The following is a 22945-nucleotide window of genomic DNA, read 5'->3' on the forward strand; positions in this document are numbered from 1 at the left end:
CTTCTGTTTGACTCCCTGTTTCCAGACTTTTCATTCTTTTTGCCGTATCACATTCAAAACTGCTCTACATTGAAGGGAGCCAGAGACACTAGAAATCTGTGTATCTCTTTATTCCCATGCAACCTTCAAGGTTCATGTATTGATGTTTAATACTGAGTCTTGCCAACTGAAATAATCCTTTGATAGGTTCTGTATTGCACACTTCTACCTAAAGCTGTTTAGCTTTATAGTGATAGTTAATCTTGCTGCTTGTTGTTTAACCAGGGATTGTTGCATTTCCTTAGAAGATGTCATGCCACCCAGAGCTGATTATAGGCGACCTTAGTAGTTTTGTACTATAGGCTCTTTGAACAGTAATTTTAAGGAAGATTTTCCCATGAGTAGGGAACCTCTGGCCTTGGGGCTAAGTGTAACCCTCCAGGCCTCCTTTCCGGTCCTCCATACTCTATCCAGGCTACACCTTTCACTGCCTCTGCTTCACATCATTCTGGGGTGCTTTTGCCTTGCTGGGTTGGGTTCATGAAATGTGATAATGCCTCAGGATGGAGGGGTTTGTGTAGATAGAGTTGTGACTTTTGCTTGGCTTCAGTGTAAACCATACAAATGTAAGAGTCAGATCTCTTGCTCAGTGCACTTTTGACTCTGGTCCTGCCCACCATTAGCATGCAGCCACTGAAAGATTGCCCAAAAGGAAATGCAGCCCTTGGGCTGAAAAGTGTTTCTCACTCTTTACAGATTTGTAGAGTTGGAAGGGGCCACGGGGGTCATCTAGTCCAACCCCCTGCAGTGCAGGAAATCTTTCACCCAACGTGGAACTCAAACCCACGACTCAGAGACTAAGAGTCTCATGCTGTACTGACTGAGCTGTATGCATCCTTAAATTCATTCTCCCATATCCCCTTTCCTCCAGTTACCAGAGAAGAAAAGGAGTAATCATAAATGAAACATCTGCAGTTGTTTATGCTCAATTGCTAACTGGGCGTAGATACCAGTTAAATCAAAGTGGTGAAGTGTATTTGGAGAAGCAGTGGTCCAAGCAAGTTCTGCCTTTTGCATACCAAACAATTGTCAGGGTAAGTTCCTTAGTTCCCGATTCAGTTGACTTTTTCATCAGTGAATTGAGATAAGAGGCCACAATGTTTACAATAAAATTCAAAATACTAAGCTTATAAGTTTACTGCTGATAGGATACACATGTGCACTTAGATCTACGGGGCTGTTGCCTCATTCTTGCAGTAGCCTACAATCTTATCACAGGATAGTTGAGAGACGTGGCTAAAGGCTGCCATACAAATTTCTCCAACATCATTTCATTTTTCTTGTTATCTGTGTCTTGCGTAATGACATAGTGCACAGTTAGGATACAATAATATCTTAATAATAGGATATAAATAATTAGTCCTTGGCATTTAGGAATCATTTAAGTTGCCATGGTTCAGAATCTGCTTAGAACTTGGGATTGGGAAGTGGTTCACATGAAGTATAGACATTCTCAAAATGTTTATCTTTCTTGATGAGTAAGCAAACTAGAGTTGGCTGTTCTATATTGCCACACATAGTTAATGTAGGCTGCAGTCTTATGCTCACTTACTTGAAAGTAAGCTCCATTGATCTCAGACTTACTTCTGAGTAGACATGTCTGTGATTTTAATGGTAAGTATTTAATCGGAGCATGATTTCCCCCCCTCATTTTTCATGCAGGATATAAAGGCCTTTGATTCCCGCTTCTCCAGTCTCAAAACTTTGGATGACCTGTTCCCTCTGGGATGTACAGTCTTCATGCTGGGATCACCTTATTATGGCTGCACAGGAGAAGTTAGTTTTATCTGAAAATGTTTTTCCAAAAGACTTTTCTTAAAAATCAAGTCGGACTCCTTCTGCATTATTTTATTAGATAATTTTAAAAACTGAGCTCTGCATTGGAATAATGATGTTTTAGGAGCTATTATTTCTTCACCTTCCTGAACCTTTCCTCTCTTTGTAAAGGAACTTTTCTTCTTCTTTGCTGTTACTCTTTTGTTTAAATTATTTGGCTCCAGCCCTTCATTGCAAGATCTCAGGGCACAGAACAGTAAGACATGTTTTGAAACAACAAATCCATTAAGCAGCACGAGTGTAGATAATTTTATTTTGCTGTTGCTTTCATTTAAGATACTCATCAGATTCTTAGGAGGGAGAAAGACACTGGCTGCTGTGTGTGAGATGAACTTAAATTTAAGAGAGTTTCTTTAATATCTCTTTAAGGTACAGGATTCATGTGATGTTATCCTGGAAGGCAGAATTCGTGTTGTTTTCAACATTCCATGTGAACCTCAGCTGGATGCCTTAATACAGAATCAGCATGTAAGTGTTATTTTTCTTGACAGTGGATATGTCTCTGTAGATTTCATCTTAACTATTATAAGTACTATTTGAACAATATGCATGTGTATGTATTTGCATAAGCCCAGTGAATTTTTTAAAAAGCACAAACTAGTTTTGAAGCTTCCTTTTTTAGGTAACATGGGAAGCTACTGTTTGAAGGGGAACTAACCTTACTGAGCGAATTTCATCGTTCCTTGTATTTTGGCCGTAGTTTTCCAATGCAGGTTTCGTAACACAGGAACAATTAAATATGTATCTCATTCAAGAGTTACATGAAAAATCTGGTTCAGGACCAGAATTTGGAATCTTGCGAATGTAAGCTTTGACTTTGTAATGTGTGACACGTGTAGCATTGCCAAAAGCCGTGTAAACTATGTGAGTGTGCTCAGCCTCTTTATTACTTCCGTTCTGTATTAGCAGTAGCATTCAGACATCGCAAGCAGGGTTAAGACCATGTTCTGCTAGGTACTTTGCAGACACACACAATCTTGCCTTGCCTTGAAGATTCATGAAGGGGAAACAGTGTAGCTCAGCAGAGCAATGCAGATATGTGTTGGGGAAAATAACACCAGTCCTGAAAGATCTACATTGGCTCCCAGTACATTTCCAAGCATAATTCAAAGTGCTGGTGCTGATCTTTAAAGCCCTAAGCAGGCTCCACCCCCACTGTTCAACCCGAACACTGAGGTCCAGCTCTGAGGGCCTTCTGGCGGTTCCTTCACTATGAGAAGTGAGGTTACAGGGAAGCAGACAGAGGGCATTCTCAGTAGTAGCGCCTGTCCTGTGGAATGCCCTCCCATCAGGTGTCAAGGAAATAAACAACTATCTGACTTTAGAAGACATTTGAAGGCAGCCCTGTTTAGGGGAGTTTTTAATGTTTGGTGTTTTATTGTGTTTTTAATATTCTGTTGGGAGCCGCCCAGAGTGGCTGAGGAAACCCAGCCAGATGGGAGGGGGTATAAATAAATAAATAATTTTATTACTATTACTGTTATGGCTAATACTCTCACAGGTGAAGGAGTGATGCTAATTTATATAAATTTGTGCCAGATTTTTATTTAGCCTCCCTGGCCTTCCAGTTTAGTGCAGATAAATAGAAGTGCAGGAAAGTCCCTGAGCAGGTGAAAACCTTATGAAGATGTCTTCGTTCATTTTTCCTACAATGCATGGAGGATTGAGAAGTCATGTTAAAAGAACATATTAGCATGGCAGAAGCTAACTGCCATTTGTATTTCGTTCCTTCCCCTGCCTTCCTCTTAAAAGCTTCAGCGAGACCAACAGAAAAGTTTCTGATTCTAAGGCCAGCAAGCATCGTACGCACATTGAAAACTAAGATTTATTATGAGTTGCGTTTTCATGGACTAGAATCCATTTCATTGGATGTATGAAGCAGACTCTAGTCCACGAAAGGTTATGCAATGAGACTGCAAGACTACTTGCTTCTGCTGCTGCTCTGGAAGATTGTAAAGAGAATGATCCTTTTCGTCACTATACAACTGATATTGTTGCAGAAATATTCCGTGAAGTACAATCCTGGATATGTATTGGCCAGTCGTCTTGGAGTGAGTGGCTATCTTGTTTCGAGATTTACGGGAAGCATTTTTATTGGAAGAGGATCCCGGAGAAAGTAAGCTCTGAGTATAAACTTCTTTTGCAGCAAAATGTTTGATTGTTAGTTTGTAGCAAAGGCCACAAAAAGCTGTTACCTGGTGAAGTTACTTTGTTTGCATTCCATATACAGTGGAACCTCGGGTTCATCCTCCTTACAAACACTTCGGGTTCCGCTAACCCGGAAGTAGGTCTCCTGGTAGCAAACTTTGCCCCGGGATGCGAGCGGAAGTCGCACACCGGCGGCAGCGGGAGGCACCATTAGCAAAAGGGCGCCTCATTTTAAGAACGGTTTTGCGTTAAAAACGGACCTCCAGAACAAATTAAGTTCGTAAGCGGAGGTACCACTGTATCCTGAAAAAGTATATATGCAAGAAGAGTTTTCATGTGGCGAAGAAGGAAAATGTGAAGACAGGACTTAGTGCAAATCATTGCTCTGCCTGACTGGCCTCCTTGTCTGGCACAGTTGTGCAGATTGTATTTCCCCTTCCTATCCCAGATATTAGTTAGATTTGGACATTCATTAATTTCTTGGGGTTCTTATTATTCCAACAGAGGAATAAGGAACTTGAAAAGAGACTGAATTCCTGTTCAATCACAAAATCTTCTCAGAAGGAAATTCACTTTTGAAACAAGTTTATACTTTTACCAGATCCATGTGTGAACTATAATCACTTGTTTAAATATATTGTAGACTTCTTCTAAAGCGAGGTCATATGCTTGTTATTTTACATTGTAAAATTTTGCTAGGATTCAGTGAGTTAATACTCCTGTTCTACATTCAGTGGTTAATTAGTATTTTTATAAGGAATATATTACGCCAGTAATATATTGCTATTTATTCACAAAATTTAGCTAGCATTCCAACTTTTGATTTTGCAGTCCACATGGAGAACATAAAGCAAATGTGGGGTTGAACTTAAAATTCAATAAAAAGAATGAAGAGGTCCCTGGCTATACCAAGAAAGTTGGAAACGAGTGGATGTATTCCTCAGCTGTAGAGCAACTCCTTGCTGAATATCTGGAAAGGTAAGCATTAAACTACACTTTAAACTGCATATGCCTTGCGTGTAACAGTTAAATACAGTCGTACCTCAGAAGTCGAATGGAATCCGTTCCGGAAGTCCGTTCGACTTCCAAAACATTCAGAAACCAAGGCGCGGCTTCCGATTGGCTGCAGGAAACTCCTGCAGCCAATCGGAAACTGCAGAAGCTGCGCTGGACTTTCGGGTTCCAAAGAACATTTGCAAACCGGAACACTCACTTCTGGGTTTGCGGCGTTTGGGAGCCAAAACATTCAAGTGCCAAGGCGTTCGGCTTACAAGGTACGACTGTACAACTGTCGTGGGCAGCAGTAATTCAGACAATGGGAACAGGGTCATTTTTGCAGCATTTGCCACAAAGTTCTGGCTTCGCATAGGTATGCCACTCTTATTTTCCTTCACTTCCTCACGTTTGAGATGTCTTGCACATGGGCGAAATGCATAAATGTCTGTTCCCTGGTTTGCATGTACCAGGAAGCATGACTTAATTTAACAAAGGCATCTCAGGAATGAGCCGTTCTCAGCCAAGAGAAGGAAAACTGTTTAAAATTCAGGCTTCCTTTTCTTGGCTGGGAGGGAGGCGTGGGTGAGTGAGGTGGATAAATCCACACCACCAGTGTTGGCGATGGGGAGCACAAGAAGGCCTGTCTAGGGCCCCTGCTGCTCACTCCCTCGCTCTGCCAGCCTGCCTGCTTGCTCAGCACTTTTCAGGCTTCCCTCACTATGTGTTAACTTGAGTGTGTGTGTGCACTTTTGTCTCCAGTGTCACAACAGACAAGTGCAGATATAGTAGACAGATAAATTTGTCGCTGCATGCTCAACCGGCAAGGTACTGTTTTATGGAATTTATATAGAGATGTATACAAAATCTGCTCAGAATGATATATTTGCATTTTCTTAGGACCCCAGAACTTTTTAGTTACCTAGCCAAAAATGGTCAAGAGGACATATTCTACGAAGATGACATTTGGCCAGGTGAAGAAGAGAATGGGTAAGCAGCTCATACCTTTAAAGCATTATAAGGGTAGTTACAGGGACGTAAAAATGAGTCTTGACAAGTTCAGTTTTGCACCTCGAATCAGTTCTTCAAACTTAGTTGTTGAATTTGCGATAGCTGGTATCAAAGCATGATTCCTAGTGCTCTTCCAACAACTAGCTTTAACCATTTGGACAAGCCCATCCTCTGATAATATAACCAACTAATACTACAGCCAATCAACTCTTTATAATATACACTGAGTGGCTACATCCTGAAATAGACCTGCTTACTTATGTTTTATTTATTTGTAAGGAGTAATAGCAGTAGTAAGAAAATGAATATCTCTAGCAAATAAAAGTTATTGTTTAGTTTTTTCACAGCTTTTTGTGATTCTGCTGGAAATATACACTAGACCTGACTTTTTTCATTAAAATACATACCTTTATAAAGTAAACTCTTAAATCCCTTACAGCAAAATTCTAACCACATCTACTTAGAAATATGTCCTATTGAATTCAGGATCTTCAGGACCTGTCTTTTATTTGTATAAATATGTTTGTTAAGTTGTTTTGTTTGTTGCAATTGGTTTTTAGTCTTTATATGGGGTTTTTACTGTCTTTTTCGCCCCACAGGACACACCGGCCCATAGGACGCACCTAGGTTTTTTTTGGGGGGGGGGAATAAAGGGGGAAAAAATTATTTTCCCCCCAGGCACGGGGCTGGGGCAGGGGAAGCCCGAGCTTCCCCTGACCCCAGCGCCCAGAAGAGGCAGCTCTCCGCAAGCCTTGAGAGACCGGCGTGACTTCCACGCCTTGCAGATATCTGCCTGAAGCCCAAACCAGGTCCGGGAACAGTGGGATGGCGGCGCTCCACCTCCCCGCTGTTCCCCGAGCTTGTGGGGCTGGTGGCAGGGAGAAGCGCGTTTCTGCCCGCCGCCAGCCTTCAAACCAGGTCGGGGGACAGCGGGAAGGCGCGCTGCGTCTCCCCACTGTCCCCAGAGCTTGTGGAACTGGCGGCGGAGAGAAGCGTGCTTCTCCCCGCTGCCAGACTTCAAACCAGGTTGGGGGACCGAAGCCCGGGGCGCGCTGTGCAGCGCACCCCGGGCTTACAGATGCAGGCTACTATCCGCAAGCCTAGGGAGCCCAACGGGAACTCTGGCGGGCTCCCCAGGCTTGCTGAGAGCTTCCTGAAGCCTGGAGAGCGAGAGGGGTCGGTGCGCACTGACCCCTCTCGCTCTCCAGGCTTCAGCGAAAGCCTGCATTCGCCCCATAGGATGCACATACATTTCCCCTTCATTTTTGGAGGGGGAAAAGTGCATCCTATAGGGCGAAAAATATGGTAAGTTGCATTTGGTCACTATTATGAGGAAAGTGACTAAATAATAATAGAAGAGTTTACTTCAGGTAAGTGGGGTTAGGATTGCAGTTTCAGTAGCTTGCTGAAGCTCATTTGAACTATATGTAAATCGTAATAGTATATGAGTGGGTGGTTTGTTGAACTTTTATAGCTGATTTAACGTTTGAGTGAAATTATTGGCAATGTCCCCTCAGCCATACTTGAGGCAGATTCCAACTGAGAAATGACTCTGCCCCTATGGGGACTGCAATCTGGAAACAGTGGCTCATGTTCTCCTGTCCTGTCCCCTTTATAAAGATCTGAGGAATGAGATCATTACCCCACTCTTACTTACCATTCCAGGCCGCCCATGAGGCCACATTGTTCTTTCTTTTATCAGATCAAAATGATCAGACAACAGCAAAGGTGCTAGGTTTATTGAGGTTGCAGTAAGATTAAGGTGCTAGGTTTATTGAGGTTGCAGTGAGATTAAGGTGCTAGGTTTATTGAGGTTGCAGTGAGATTAAGGTGCTAGGTTTATTGAGGTTGCAGTGAGATTAAGGTGCTAGGTTTATTGAGGTTGCAGTGAGATTAAGGTGCTAGGTTTATTGAGGTTGCAGTGAGATTAAGGTGCTAGGTTTATTGAGGTTGCAGTGAGATTAAGGTGCTAGGTTTATTGAGGTTGCAGTGAGATTAAGGTGCTAGTTTTATTGAGGTTGCAGTGAGATTAAGGTGCTAGGTTTATTGAGGTTGCAGTGAGATTAAGGTGCTAGGTTTATTGAGGTTGCAATGAGATTAAGGATTATCTGAACTGATTATATTGGTCATTTGATTGCCCTTTTTACCCATTGCTGTCTTTTTTATTTGTATATATTTTATTTGTATATATTGCTTGTTTTATGTTGCTATGGCCGTTGGCTAATGCAAATAAAGTTTATCTATCTATTGGCAATGTTTTTTGATATGGAATAATTTTTTAATGTAGTGCCGAGAAGGTTCAAGAAATCATGGCGTGGCTAAAGGCTCATCCTGTCAGTGCACTCTCTCGTTCCTCTTGTGATTTGCAAATTTTGGATATGGCTATTGTCGAAAAGATTGAAGAAGAAGTAGAAAAGTGCAAGGTACTGTTTTTATTTTAAGTCTGAGGAACTTCACATATGTCTTGTAATCACAATATATAGTAATGAGAATATAAATTTGGATTAGAACTTCCTATCAGAAAAATTGTATTTAACCGGCATGATAGTTTGAGCTTAACTTTGGATTTCAACCTGCTTTATGAGGTATGGCAACTAATAAGAAAACATTAGCAATTTATCTGCTTACTCTATCATATATTACTAATCATTTGTATGCCACTTAGTTATCCAGCAAAATTTTGTATAAAGATTTCAGTCTAGAAAGTTACACATATCAGGTGATACCCAGTGCTAGTCATACTCTGGCTAGACCCATTGAAATCAGTTGAGTTAAGCACACTGATTTCAATGAGCCCTCCTTTGAGTACGACTTGCTTGGATATCTATTACTCAGCAAGTGTGGTTTTGAAGACTTCTGAAACAGCAGTTCTGATTTGCCCCATTACATTATATTCCTTCATATTCACTTATGTATAAAATCATTATTTGTCAAGCACTGTAAAAAAAACCACACACTCTCCCAAGTTCAGTGTCCCTGATTATGCTGATACAACATAAGTACTTATGGGCATAATAGACTGTTTTGGTAGAGAGCATTGTTCACTAGGCCCACGTAGTTGAAAGAAAGGTGTTATGTAGAAAGAGAGCGATGATCCAGCTACTTTGAGCGAAAGAAAAATGCTGAAAAGCAAGCGTAATCCAAACTTTGTTCTGTGTATTCAGTTTCTTGTTTTCCCCCTTTAGCAAAGGAAAAGTAATAAGAAAGTGCGTGTGACGGTGAAACCTCACTTGTTATTCAGGGTAAGTTTGGGATATTTTGTGAATGGAAGAATACTTAACAGAAATTCTGTCTTGCTCATAGGGAAATATGGTGCTCTCCTGAATTATTTAATTAAAATTGCAACAATGACTTCATGACCAACAGAGTTTGGTGTTCTGTCTATGTTAATTTGATATTCATTTAGACATACTGTACACAGACTGCTTTGAGGAGGGTTTTTTTAACAATTAAACAGTGTAAATAAATAAGAAAGAAAGAAAGAAAGAGAAAACTTCACACAAGCTTTCATTATCTTGTTCAGATATTCCTTCACACCAAGTAATAGTCAGGATTCAGGTAGTGCTGACTTTTTAATCTTGCACTGTTACCCATTTATAAACACAATAATATTACACACATCATGCTTCTTATTTCTCCATTTGACATGAACTCATTATCAATGGGTTAACGCCTCCTCCCACCAAGAAAGGTAAGGAATCCTGTGAACAGCATTTGATGGCTATCTCAGTCCTGCTGGTTATTCCTGTTTCATTCCTTACTGTTTTCTCAGGCAGAGCTGTTCATTGTTCTTGTCACTTGATTTCCCCCTCCCCCCTTTCAACCTCTGTTTTGTCTCCTGCAATAGCTTAGCCTTCTCCTCTAAACTTCATTGCTTCTCCTTTTTCTTATTCAAAATATAAGCCTTTTTCTTGTGTCTCTATTTACTCCCTTCTCTGGCTCCTTTCCATTTCTGCCCAGCATATACAGGTGAACTTCCTCAGCAGGCATGTAGTGGACTTGGGAGTGTGGAACCTCCTCCAGATCACCATTCATGAAAGCTTCAGCGCCCTTTTCCTTAGAGCTATTCATATCCCAAACAAACCATAAGTCACATCTGTTGTTGGCCAGTTCTTTTCTTAGGTTTCGTTCCTACTGGGTAGAGGGCATGAATATACTCAACCTTCCATGATCCAACAGCCTGCTCTGTGCCTCCCCCTTCACTTTCTTGATCTCCAGAGTCCTCAATAAAATCCAAAGAGAGGGGACACCTGTTCTGGAAGTCCCTCATTGGTGCAGCATAATATAGTTATCTGAGATTCTTTTATCTCGCAAGGGAAGTCCCATTGTTTCTTTCTCCTAGCCCACAAAACCCAGAACTTGCCCTACTCCACCCAACACACTCCACCAGGGCATCAGCCACATCCAGCAGCTCTTTTGAGTAATGCTAGCATTTCTGATATGTGCCATGCAGGGTCTACATTCACTGGGCAATATAAGGAGGATCTCCATTGAAGTTTTCACTGGCCTTCAATAGAAGGGTTCTCCATAACATCCTACCCACCTAGACAGCCTTTTATATTTTTAGGTGTTTGTCTGGTTCTCTTTCCAATAAGTTCTATGCTTGCACATCTACTCCTCAGCTGTCAGTCTCTTGTCAACAGTACAGAACTGGAGGTGTTACCAGATCCAAGCTGGAACACAAAAGTTGCTCATATTTCCCTTCCTTTCTTTTTCTGGGTGCTAAGAGGAGCTAATCCATCAGTAATTGAGGCCTTGTTCACCTCAAACCTGGAAGGGCCTTCACAATAAGTGCCCAACATAAATATATAAACAGAACATTTTAAAAAGGGGTTGCCTTGGACATTTCTGATTCTCCACCGCGTTTAAAAAATGCTGTTTCCAATTTGTTCCTTGTAGACTAGTCTTAGTGATTGCATATTCTACAGGCCATGAAGATAGCAACCAAAAATATGTTACAAAATTGTTTGAGTATTTTATCTTTTAATAAAATGTAAACATAATTAATGTTTTTTGGGGGGGGCTAGTGATTTTGTTCTACAGTGTTAACTATTCATATTTGGATTCTTTTATCTTTGATTCATACTAGCCTTTAGAACAGCAGCATGGAATTATACCAGATCGAGATGCAGACTATCGACTGTTTGACCGTGTTGTTAACGTGAGAGAGTGTTTTTCCGTTCCCCTTGGACTTCGTGGCACTGTGATAGGAATTAAAGGAGGTAACACAATGCCTTTTTGTGAACAGTCTCTTTTGCTTTTAAAATAATGTGAAGATCATTCATTGAATGCAAAATGAGTTAGTTTCACAGATAACGCTAAACTACGGCTAATGTTAACCATAGCGAAAGCTGAGGCATCTATCACAGAATAGTTCAAAACACCAACAAGAACGACAACCGGAAGCAGTTAGAATTTTAGGCGTGTTCCATTGCCTTAGTGACTTTTCACTCATGCACCTAGAAATCTGAACCATTGTAATAATTTTTTTAAATATAAGATGTGGCAAGTGTTGTTAGTTTATTTATACAGTGTCCTCAGTATGCATAGTATTTTATGGAGTAACTTAAGCACGTGAGGCACATCTGTGCCCTAAATGCGAAGGAGGGGGCGAAAGTAAGAAGCCTTTTGATCTCACTTTCTCAAAGGAGTTATTTTAAGAATGTGAGCACGCTTGCATACATCACGCCCATCTAGGATGTTTAGCAGAGGCAGGTTTAGGGCAGTGTGACTGGTTCTGCTGCATTGGGCACTGAGCCTATAGGCCACTGCAGGGCGTTGCAACTATGATTTGGTGAATTGAGCAGAGCGGAAGGTGAAAAGCAGGTGGAGTGCTGAATGCTGGACATGCACAGGATGTTGCTGAAATCTGAAAGACGAAAGTCCACCCCTTAGGAGGAGAGAAGGAAAAAGTCTTGTGGTTTCTGTTGTCAGAGTTCATTTATAACAATGCTTGAAGGGCTCACTTAAGTGAGTAGGTATTATACCTAATGTGAGGCCCAAAGGTTGAGAGATCTGTACTTAGAATCATAGCACTGTAGAATTGGAAGGGAGGGGACCACAAAGAGCATCTAGTCCAGTCCCCTGCAAGGCAGGAATCCTTTGCCCAATGAGGGGCTCAAACCCACAACCTTGATATTAAGAGTCTTGTGCTGTACTAACTGAGCTAATCTTCCTGTAACTGCACTTGTTTGAGGGCTGTTGAGTACTGTGACACATCTATGGCTACCTTATGTGTTGATTTACCTTTTGGCCGTAATTTGTAACTCACCTGGGCTTTTGTCCCCTTCCTATACCTGGGGGATGCAGATCCTGACCTTTAAGGTGCCACAGGACCTTGTTGCAATAGGTTAACATAAATCGGTTAACATAAATTCTGATCAAGGATTGAAGACCTTTGTAATATGGGGGGGAAATGGAGCTTCTTTAACTATTCCAGACTGATTTAGAAAAGCTTCAAATAAAAAACAAGTGATGTACTTAGTTGGGTGACATTGTCTTTAAAACAGTTCCAGCTTTCTAGTACATGTAAGCTAATGCCATAATTTGTTAAGGTTGTCTCCAGCTAAGTCATACTCAGATTAGACTCTAATAGACATAGCATATTTGGGTCCATTAATTTTAGTGGGTCTACTTGTGAGCATGATTTAATTTGACACAACCCATAGTCTTCAAGATGTCATGAGATTATTTGTTGCACCAGACTCAGATGATTACACCTTTGAAAAATGTTAAGTTTTGAAGTATCTTCACATTTAGTCAGTAATGCTTGCTCATAGTGCATATTTTCTTCAGCCAGCAGAGAATCTGATGTTCTGTATGAAGTACTGTTTGATGAAGAGTTTCATGGAGGCTTAACAATAAGGTTTGTTTCTTTGCATCTTTTTAGGGTGTTGCACAGATCCTAGAGAAACATGTAACAATTGCACAGAAAAGTGCTAATGGATATTTAGTCAAATCACCCTTTGAACAACATTAGGTTGGATCCAAATGTAGCATTTTGCAACTATTAGTTCTCCTGTTTGTGGATGAGACTTCAGTCCAGCAGAGGCACTCCTGATGGAAGGGGAGAACCAACAGTGTGGTGTAGTGGTTAAGAGCAGTGGACTTGTAATCTGGTGAACCGGGTTCGATTCCCTGCGCCTCCACATGCAGCTGCTGCGTGACCTTGGGCTAGTCACACTTCTCTGAAGTCTCTCAGCCCCACCCACCTCACAGAGTGTTTGTTGTGGGAGAGGAAGGGAAAGGAGAATATTAGCCACTTTTAGACTCCTTCGGGTAGTGATAAAGCAGGATATCAAATCCAAAATCTTCTTCATCATCATCTGCAGCTCCTAGTGCCTCCATTTGTAGAATTGCTAAGCTTTGAGGTTGTGGTCTACGGTCCCCTACCCATATATTTGGGGGGCAGATTTCTATTAATCTTGTACCACTGGCATAACTAAAGCACTCTTTTCATTAGCCTTCCTCTCCTTCCTCTAGGAGCTCGCCTGGCAGAGGGTACCGCATTCCAGCCAGTGCCTTAATCAACCTTTCTTATGGTAATCGGTCTGAAACAGGAAATCAGAAGCTAACTGCCATAGTTAAACCTCAGCCAGCTGTGAGTCCCTACAACTCATATTCACCCGAATCATTTTCTGTATCTACGCAAAAAGCACATCAAGGAGGTCTCAACCATTCTCCTCGCTCCCTCTTTGTTCCAACTCGAGTAAGTCCACATTTAGTTCCTACAATTATGTCCCAGAAAATAAAGTCATTGTTAACAATAGATCTCCATGGATGCTAACTAAACATTTTTTTAATAGCAGAGTTTAGACAGGCTTTAATGATTACTGTAATCATGGTTAGCTAGCTTAGACTCATCCAGGTTTGCATAAGAAAACACCTGGAAAACTCTTAATCCCCATGATACACATTGAGGGTAGAGAAAGGAAGGGGGTTTGATTAGGAATGTGTTTCTATTTGGGATAGATTCTGTCAGTATAAGGAAGCTAAGTAGGTAAGGAAATTTCCCAAAACAAATTAATGTTGATGAAAGGTTTCAAGTTGTACAGGTGTTCTTCTTTTGCCACATTCACTGGAGATAATCTATTTCTCTTCTCCTCGGGTGGGTGGAGGGAGGAATCATAGCAATAACAAGTATTTTAAAGAGGAAGAAAGAAGTTGAATAGCTATTCCATTAAATTTTCTTAAACTTTCATCTAGCAAGTGAATGGAAGACAGCATAACAATCTCAAGGTTGAAACCCAAGGCAGTTCCAATTCCCTCCAGAAAGGAGCATATTTAAGCAGCAATCAGAAATACAAAGTAAGTAGCATTATTTTCTTAGTACATGCTAGTAGATGTAGACTGAGTTTGGGAAGGAAGTAGTTTGGGCATGTGGGTGTAAGCAAATATTAAAAGTGGGGAAAATTCATTCCACACAGAATCAGTAGAAAGAACATAGCTCCTTAAAAGTGGAAACCCTTCTGCCTTTTCAACAAAGGAGCCATTTTCCTTCCTGGAAGCTGGGGCTCTCCTAAGAAGTAAGTAGCAGCAGGAAGAAAGAGTTCAGGGAAAATGGGAGAAGGAAATGCTGTGGAATTGTAAGGAGGGCGGGGTGTGGGCAGTAACAAAAGAGAATGGATACCACATGGGGGATTGAGAGGGTTTTGTATGAAGTGGGGAGAGATAATGGAGTATCTTGTGAGATTGGGACATGGGTCAGTCTGCTATCCGAATAAACTTTTTAAAAAATATATTTTAAACCTCTTTGCAAGCGTGAGCTCATTCTGAGCTTTAGACCGCCTGACATTTGCCCTGCAACCGTTAGTTACACGTGTATACTCCTCTTTTGTGATTTTCCCCTTCTTCCATTTCTTGTACGTGCCCTTCCCAAATCTCAGCTCATCTGTGAGTACCTTATAGTGCCACACCCATTATGCAGCCAGCTTCTTTAGATGCCTCCCGCTTTTTATTTCTTGTCTACATTTGGGCCTTCAACATTTCACCTTGAAGAATCTCCCATCCGCCCCTGTTTAAAAAGTAGAGATAAAATTGAGGAAGGCCCCGTAGGGTAGGGTCTAGGTATGTGTGCAAGAAAATATGTGGCAGTGTGACACTGTGAGGCAAAGTCCCATGATACTATAAGAACTGCATTGGTAAGCAGGCACGCTGATGCAGTAGGTGGCTCCCCCCTTTACCTCTCCACAATGCCGGGAGACCAGAATATGTTTTCCCCATTTCACTACTGCTTTGACTTTATGGGTCTAGGGTAAGTGACTTCACTTACTGCCTCTCTTCCTCATTTTGCTTCTCAAACTGTTAAGCTATTAAATCTACACAGCCATAGCTCTCTTGGGTGTAAGGATTTTATTAGAGCAGATCTTGCATAAATGGGTTGGTTTTATTTTTCCTTCCCACCAGGCTCAAGATAAGCAAGATGATGAATTTTGCAGCATATGGCAATCATTGCAGAGCTCTGGAAAGTCTCAGTCTGCCCAACATGATAGGCATGAGAAGGTTAGTTTCTGTAGTGGAGTGGATGTGATGTGTGTGAGATTTTCTGAACAGGATTTTGCTACTGAACAATGTCATTTTCTAGGGTGGAATTTTACCTCAATACATAAAGCTAAATACGGGTGGCCAGTTCTGCAAACCAGGCTTCAATGAGAGTAGCTTCAAAGGCCAGCAAAGAAAACAGGAATCTTTCAGGAAGTGTAAGTACTTTTCTTTGAATTTTGTATATTCCTTCATCAAGTTGGGGATTCAATTTTGGAAAGCATTTAGTTTATTCTAGTCCTGTGGAAAGTGATGCTTATGACAGACGGAGTGTTGCCATTATAACCCCAACCCTTGGTATTTTCTCTGAAGAAATGCATGTCATTACCTCCCCCTCTCACCAAAAAAGGATGAAAGTGGATTTAGGGTTGCTAATACTTGGAGATCCACTGAAATCAATAACCTTGAGCTTGATTATTATGAGTATGACATAGTTTGCTGTCACACTTTGAATTTTTGTTCGTTTTGTGAAGTATTATTTTTTAACTTAATCTGATTGATGTTCTTGTGGCAAGAAGTTTGGCACCTATCTCTATTTGAAACAGTTCCTGAGAGGGGCAGCATTAGCTAGCCCTAGTGCAATACCATTGTTCAACTTGGAGTTTACTATTTGCAACTGCAGAAACCACCATTTGAACGACTGAAGTCTGTTTTTCTATGGCTGATGTCACTTAAAGTGCTTTTTCTAGTGGCCATAGCACCAGCAAGAAGGATTTCAGAGCTGGGAGCTTTGTCCGTTGGAAAACATCATTGTGTGCTTAACAAAGACAGAATTGTACTGCAGACTGTTTTTCATTACCAGCAGGAGCTGGTGTTACTTACTTTCTGTCTTTTCCCATGTCATCCTAAAGAACATGCATAGCACTCTCTGGATGTCCACAGGGCAGATTAGATAGATCAACTGATCAATATGGCAAAGCCATTTGGATAAAAACGTTTATTATTGCCTCTTACCCAACATACTTCGGGAGAAAGGTTTCAACATCTACCATAGCTAGGTGGATTAAAGCTTGTATTTCTTTGGCATATAATTCTCTTCCATTTGATTCACTCAATGAGAGCATCAGCAGCATTTTCTACAAGTGGTTTGTAGGGCGGGGGCTTGGGCTACTTCGAATACATTTACAAGACACTATAAAATATACATTTATGCTTCCGCAGAAGCAGCTTTTCAGAGGCGTCAACAGGCCCTTTAGCTGCAGAACAGGAGTGTGGAACATTTGGCCCTCCAGATGTTGCTTGAACTAGAACTCCCATCAGCCCTAGCAAGTGTGGGCAATGGCCAGGGATGATGGCAGTTGTAGTTCAGCAACATCTGGACGTCCAAAGCTTCTCCACAGCTGCTACAAAAAATCCCACTTGGGTGAGTCTTAGTGCCATTAGATATGGGTCCATGGGATTCACCTAAAGGGTGTTTCTCAGGGAGTACTGGGAGGCCAAGGCCCACCCAAAGCTGCATGACATAATTAAGAGGTGGGTTAAGAGCAGAGTGTCTAGAGAGTGGTCTTGCCTTTCTGTTTGTTGACATTTTGGTTGTTAAATATGTGTTGTTTGTAATTGTTGGATGTTTAACTTACAAGCTTATCTAGATGGTGAACTGTTTTTCTAAGGGAGGGGTCACTCAGAAATTCTGTTGGAATCATGACATTTTCCTGCTTCAAGTAACATAAGGAACTCATTGACTTATCTGGCGGTGTCCTAGTGGCCCTTGAGAAACACCTTTCAGCTAGTCCAGTATACCCATTTCTTTCATCCTGTTCAGGAATTACATTGTGCTGTTTGAGTTCTCTGTTGCAGACGTCCACCCAGATTTTATTCCTTTTGTTACAGCTTCTGAACAGAGATAGTAAAAAGAAAGTGAGGGAAAATATACTAGATTGACGAAGAGGACTCACTGTAGCTGTGCTTCTGTACCTATTTACCTGGGAGTAAGCTCCATCAAACTAAGTGGGACTTCCTTCTTAGTAGACACATGTAGGATTGCACACACACTCGTTTTATATATAAACAGTTTTTTGAAAAAACACGTTACTTGTTTAGCTAATATTATAAACTTTTGTATTTGTAGCTAAAGACGACTCTAAAGGTCCAAGAACTGACAGTCAAACACATAAAGGATCAAATAAACAGGTAATTTGCTGATGCTGTTTTATGTTTGCTGTTTTATGGTGAACTGTTCAAAGGAAACAAAGGGCAGAAATAGCAACGGTTTGTTCGCAGATGCTTGGGTATGCCTAACATATATTTTTGGACATGGATTAAATTGGCAGCTGCCCCTCCGCAGTCCTGCCACAGAGTGTAACTATATGTGTGATATATCTGCTTGAGGGAGATGGCCCTTGTATGATCACATAGGTCGACTAGTGAAGTTGATAGATTTCCAAAATTACTTGTGCACTGGTTAGGTAGGTGGCCATAGCTTTTAGCACGAGTTAATTTGCTTTTACATTTGACCTGGTCTGTCTCAGAATTTTGCAGGTGCTAATAAGTATAGTGTGAAGCTATTGAAGAGGAATGAAGCCCCCAATGAGCCAGTAGAACCAAAGCCTGCAGTTGACAGTCCCAGTATAACTGAAAAGGTAGGAAAATGGCAATCTAAATATTTGCATATACCTGAGTACATTCTGAGTACATTCTGAAGAAGAAACAACATGACAAGTAGATTTTATTAGATATTAATTTTAATGCACCAGAATTGTCGAATGCTTTATTTTCTTCATGGTCTTTTTCCATATGGGATTGCACCTGTAAAGAGTACTAGCCAGACCTTTTAGTAAGCTCTAAGCCATGAGATGATATTGGCCTCCCTCTCCCTCTCAAGCATAGGCCAGAGGATCACTAGATTATCCATGTCAGATCCCTGCATCTCTGCTCAGTGGCCTGCTGCACATAATATGTTTCTCAAAATTGTCAGAAGAAATGGATAAAATAAAGATTTAAAATTCTCTCTATATAAATTATATCTCATGTATGTGTTGTGAAATATCTTTTGTGGCCATCTAGCTAAATCATAGTGGTAGTATATATACAGGACAACTAAAAAGACTGAGAGCTTGAGCCACTTCGTAGCAAGTTCCTGAATCCCTTTTACTTGTTTGCTTTGTTTGAAATACATTTAACATGGCCCACATGTGCTCCTGAGCTTTAGAGCCTTTGTCCTTTGCTGCAGTATTGAAGAGAACTCTAGGCCAGTGTTTCCCAACCTTTTTTGGGCAAAGGCACACTTGTTTCATGAAAAAAATCTTGAGGCACACCACCATTACAGCCCCGTGACGTCAGCGCGCAGCGTCACGCCGGGAGGGACATGAATTGCTAGCAAATTACATAATCATCTCCTTGAGGGCTGGCTCATCTTCTCCGAAGGCAGAACCCCATTAATTAACAGCACAGACTCACACCATAGCCAAGACGAGGGGGGGAAACCTCAGTCATGCACAGTCATGCACATGTGGGGGCTAAATGAGGACGAAGACCGGGCAGAGAGCAGGGTTCAAATCACCCCACCTGGCCAGGACAATCCCTGGGTGCTCCCTTGGGCCACTCGCCTGACCCACCTCGCAGGGCTGTTGTTGCGAGGATAACACGGGGAGAACCACGCGCGCCCCCGGGAGCTCCTTGGAGGAGAAAGCGGGCGATGAATGCAATGCACGAAATATATGAGAGGTGACCAGGTTTTGCAGGTGAGGGGCCCCCGCCAGCCTCTGCTTCCAACACCCGGCGCAACGACGCCGAAGTTTCCCCCCAGGCTCGGCTCGGGGAGCAGCGCTGCTCCCCCCCGGCTCCCCTTCGCCCTCCCGGCTCTCTCTGCCGCCCACTGGGGACCCCCCTCACCTGCCAAGTCCGGAGCACCGGTGGAAGTTGCATGCATGCATGCAGGGCGCCACGTTGCCATTGCATTGCACTGCACTCCATGCAACGCCTGCACGCATGCATTGCCTTGCACACCCACCAAGGGGTCTCCCCGCGGTCCGATGCGTCCTCTCCGGCGCGGATGCAGCATTGCAAAAATAAAAAAACCCCGACGCAGCCCTACCTGGGGGGCAGCCTCCGCCGCTCCGCCTCCGCGGGGATCCCCGGGCTCCATCCTGCCGCCCGATCTCCGCGGGGGCGCAGGCAGGCTGCGCGGGGTCTGCGCAGAAGAGCCCCTGCCCGCCCGGCCGCCGCCGCTGCGCTCATTCCATGGCCGGGAGAAGAGTGCTTCAAACAAAACGCCCGGCCCGCCAGGCTACGCTGGGAAACATAGTTTGTGCACACCGCGCGGGCGCGGAGCCCAAGGGCGAGGGGACTACGGATCCCGGCAGCCCCCGCGCCGGGGACGGAGGGGGAGAGGCCGGGTGCAGGGATGGAGGGACGGGTGGGCGAGCGAGTGAGTGAGTGGCAGCCGCCAAGCCTTGGCCGAGAGCCAGGAAGGGCCTCCCCGGAGGAGGAGGAGGAGGGAGGCGCAGAGCGGGAGGGAGGGAGGGAACCCCAGGGGTCATCTAGTGATGGCGCCCCAATCGAAAATTTGACTTTTTTTAAAAAAATAAATCTTTCGAATTTTTTAATTTTTCCCGCGGCACACCAGGCAACATCTCGCGGCACACTAGTGTGCCGCGGAACAGTGGTTGGGAAACACTGCTCTAGGCACACAGTGGAGACACGGGCAAAATTCTTCCAGACTTTGCAGTGAATGGGGGAGACCTTTTAAGTGATATGTACCTTAAAGGTGGGACGCAGGTGGCGCTGTGGGTAAAAGCCTCAGCGCCTAGGGCTTGCCGATCGAAAGGTCGGCGGTTCGAATCCCTGTGGCGGGGTGCGCTCCCGTCGTTCGGTCCCAGCGCCTGCCAACCTAGCAGTTCGAAAGCACCCCCGGGTGCAAGTAGATAAATAGGGACCGCTTACAAGCGGGAAGGTAAACGGCGTTTCCGTGTGCGGCTCTGGTTCGCCAGAGCAGCGATGTCACGCTGGCCACGTGACCCGGAAGTGTCTCCGGACAGCGCTGGCCCCCGGCCTCTTGAGTGAGATGGGCGCACAACCCTAGAGTCTGGCAAGATTGGCCCGTACGGGCAGGGGTACCTTTACCTTTACCTTACCTTAAAGGTAAAGGGACCCTGAGACGTTCTCAAAGTAAAGGAAGGATTGAACTCTGAATAATAAGAATACACACTGAGGCTTGAACCAGCAAGACTCTGGGAAGGGTGCGTATAATCGTGTCTCTCTGTCTCCCTCCCAGCCCCTCGGCCCAGGTCGTTTTATTCACAAAAGAACTTTTTACAGAGTGTTCATAAGAACCAATCAGATTTCTTCTGAGCATTTCAACAGACCCCACGTGAGGACAAAGTTAAACTACCAAAACTAATTAAGCACGGGGTAAACAAAGACACCCCGGAGGTGATAAACAAGCAATATACATGATAAGAAGGATGGCCAGGAGGACAGCGATCATTATCACCTTTATGTGAGATCTGTTTCCTCGCCCTAAGATTAACATCCTAAGATTAACATATCAGAAAGGCTACTTCAAAGAAGCTGCCCACTGTCTTTGATGACTCAGGACCCCTGCCTGGCTGTGTGAAGCAAGAGAAATGGGCAGTAGAGGAAATGGCCAGAGATGCAGAGGGTTGTGAGATTTGATCAGAAATTATTGTCAAGGTATCAAACCCAGTCAACACAATGCATTCATCGTGGACACAAGGGCTTGATGCATATTTTATAATTCCTCATAGTAATCCCACCTGACCCCACACTTTGGATATTTGCACTCCTATAGGACCCCTGGCCATTAGGTCCAGTCGCGGACGACTCTGGGGTTGCGGCGCTCATCTCGCTTTATTGGCCAAGGGAGCCGGCATACAGCTTCCAAGTCATGTGGCCAGCATGACTAAGCCGCTTCTGGCAAACCAGAGCAGCGCACGGAAACGCCGTTTATCTTCCCACTGGAGCGGTACCTGTTTATCTACTTGCACTTCGTGCTTTTGAACTGCTAGGTTGGCAGGAGCAGGGACCGAGCAACAGGAGCTCACCCCGTCACGGGGATTCGAACCGCCGACCTTCTGATCGGCAAGCCCTAGGCTCTGTGGTTTAACCCTCAGTGCCACCCGTGTCCCAATATGTACACTACGTTCCCTCAAAATGAATAAGTTTTCGTATTGATTTCAGTGGAATTTGCAGAGAAAATTCCTTTCTCTGAGTTTTGCTCTTCTAATTCTTTCATATATGTATATATCTATATATTCCTTAGAACGGATCTGAACTTGAAGACATTTTGGCGTCTTTGAAAATTTTCAAAGAAAAAGAGGTGCCACGGTCATATCCCAAGGAACCAACTAATGAAGAACACTTGTCTCCACAGTCTTTTGCTATGGTTTGTATGCTGCTGTTGGAATTGACTTCATTGGTTTAACTTTGGGTGCATTTAATGTACAGAGTTCTATGATAAAATTCTCAATTTATACAATATATAAATGCTGTTTGCTTTTTTTTAAAAAGAAAGGAACACAGATGCTCAAAGAAATTTTGAAGATAGATGGTTCTGACACAGCAGAAGCAAAGTCAGCGGCAAATGAAGTGTCTGCTCCAACTTGCAGGCAGGATTCTTGTGTGCCTGCCTCACAACATACCAATGCCAAAAAGATGGGTATGTATAAAAGCTTTGTTCTATAATTGAATAAATGGTTTGTGCTATGCAGATTTAAGTTTAATGTTTATTGATTATAGAATACCTTTTGAACATCTAACATTCAATCACATTAAACAAAGTACTGTACTCTGGTTCATTTATTCAAACATGGTACAGATTACATGTATTTATTCTCATTGATAGCTGCTTTCATGAACAAATCCCCTGGCACTGCAGGACCTCAGAACACTCAGGGCATGGAGGTTGGAGGCCACCCACTTCTTGGACCACCAAACTCATTATCCACTCCAGTATCTGAGCTTTCTCGTATCTGTTCCCTTCTTGGAATGCTGCAGCCCGATTTCTCATTTCTTAGAACACCCCAGGTAACTTAGCTTCAAATAGCAGATCTGTGCAGTATGCAAACAAAAAAACAAACCCACCCATAATCTCTTTTATTTCCAGTTCAAGTCTTAAATGTGCTTGCAGAAATAGAGACAAATTGTTCCACCCCCATGCAAGGAGGAGGCATCACCATTCTGAGATTTGCAAGGGACAAAATACCTTTATGAACTACCCTAAAAATAAAGGGGAAAGCAAAACAGGCTAATGAGCACTTGACAGCTATTGACTGCTGAGCAACATGGGAATTGGGGCAAAGAATAAACCGGGCAGTGGGGTGGAATGGAAAAGGAGATTAAAAGAATGGACACATAGGTATAAAAAGAGTAGAGAGAATCATTTCATTGTCTGAGTAGGTAATTTCTGGGTTCATGCTGA

The 22945-nt window shown here is 42.9% G+C and overlaps 1 protein-coding gene across 1 annotated transcript in view; it reads left to right on the plus strand.

The window, feature by feature from the left end:
* Positions 1-22945, plus strand: part of XRN1 (5'-3' exoribonuclease 1) — a 45681-nt gene that overhangs the window by 17714 nt on the left and 5022 nt on the right. Inside the window, exons 21-39 of the mRNA XM_082223824.1 lie at positions 911-1073; positions 1702-1815; positions 2245-2343; positions 3876-3991; positions 4855-5001; positions 5917-6006; positions 8315-8450; positions 9213-9269; positions 11117-11249; positions 12823-12892; positions 13510-13735; positions 14233-14334; positions 15433-15528; positions 15611-15725; positions 17636-17697; positions 18036-18146; positions 21788-21910; positions 22036-22183; positions 22370-22551. Coding sequence (XP_082079950.1) covers positions 911-1073; positions 1702-1815; positions 2245-2343; positions 3876-3991; positions 4855-5001; positions 5917-6006; positions 8315-8450; positions 9213-9269; positions 11117-11249; positions 12823-12892; positions 13510-13735; positions 14233-14334; positions 15433-15528; positions 15611-15725; positions 17636-17697; positions 18036-18146; positions 21788-21910; positions 22036-22183; positions 22370-22551 — 2290 coding nt within the window. The remainder of the gene's footprint in view (positions 1-910; positions 1074-1701; positions 1816-2244; positions 2344-3875; positions 3992-4854; positions 5002-5916; positions 6007-8314; positions 8451-9212; positions 9270-11116; positions 11250-12822; positions 12893-13509; positions 13736-14232; positions 14335-15432; positions 15529-15610; positions 15726-17635; positions 17698-18035; positions 18147-21787; positions 21911-22035; positions 22184-22369; positions 22552-22945) is intronic.

The sequence above is a fragment of the Podarcis vaucheri genome, assembly GCF_965113315.1.
Source record: "Podarcis vaucheri genome assembly, chromosome: 5".
Classification (NCBI taxonomy): domain Eukaryota; kingdom Metazoa; phylum Chordata; class Lepidosauria; order Squamata; family Lacertidae; genus Podarcis; species Podarcis vaucheri.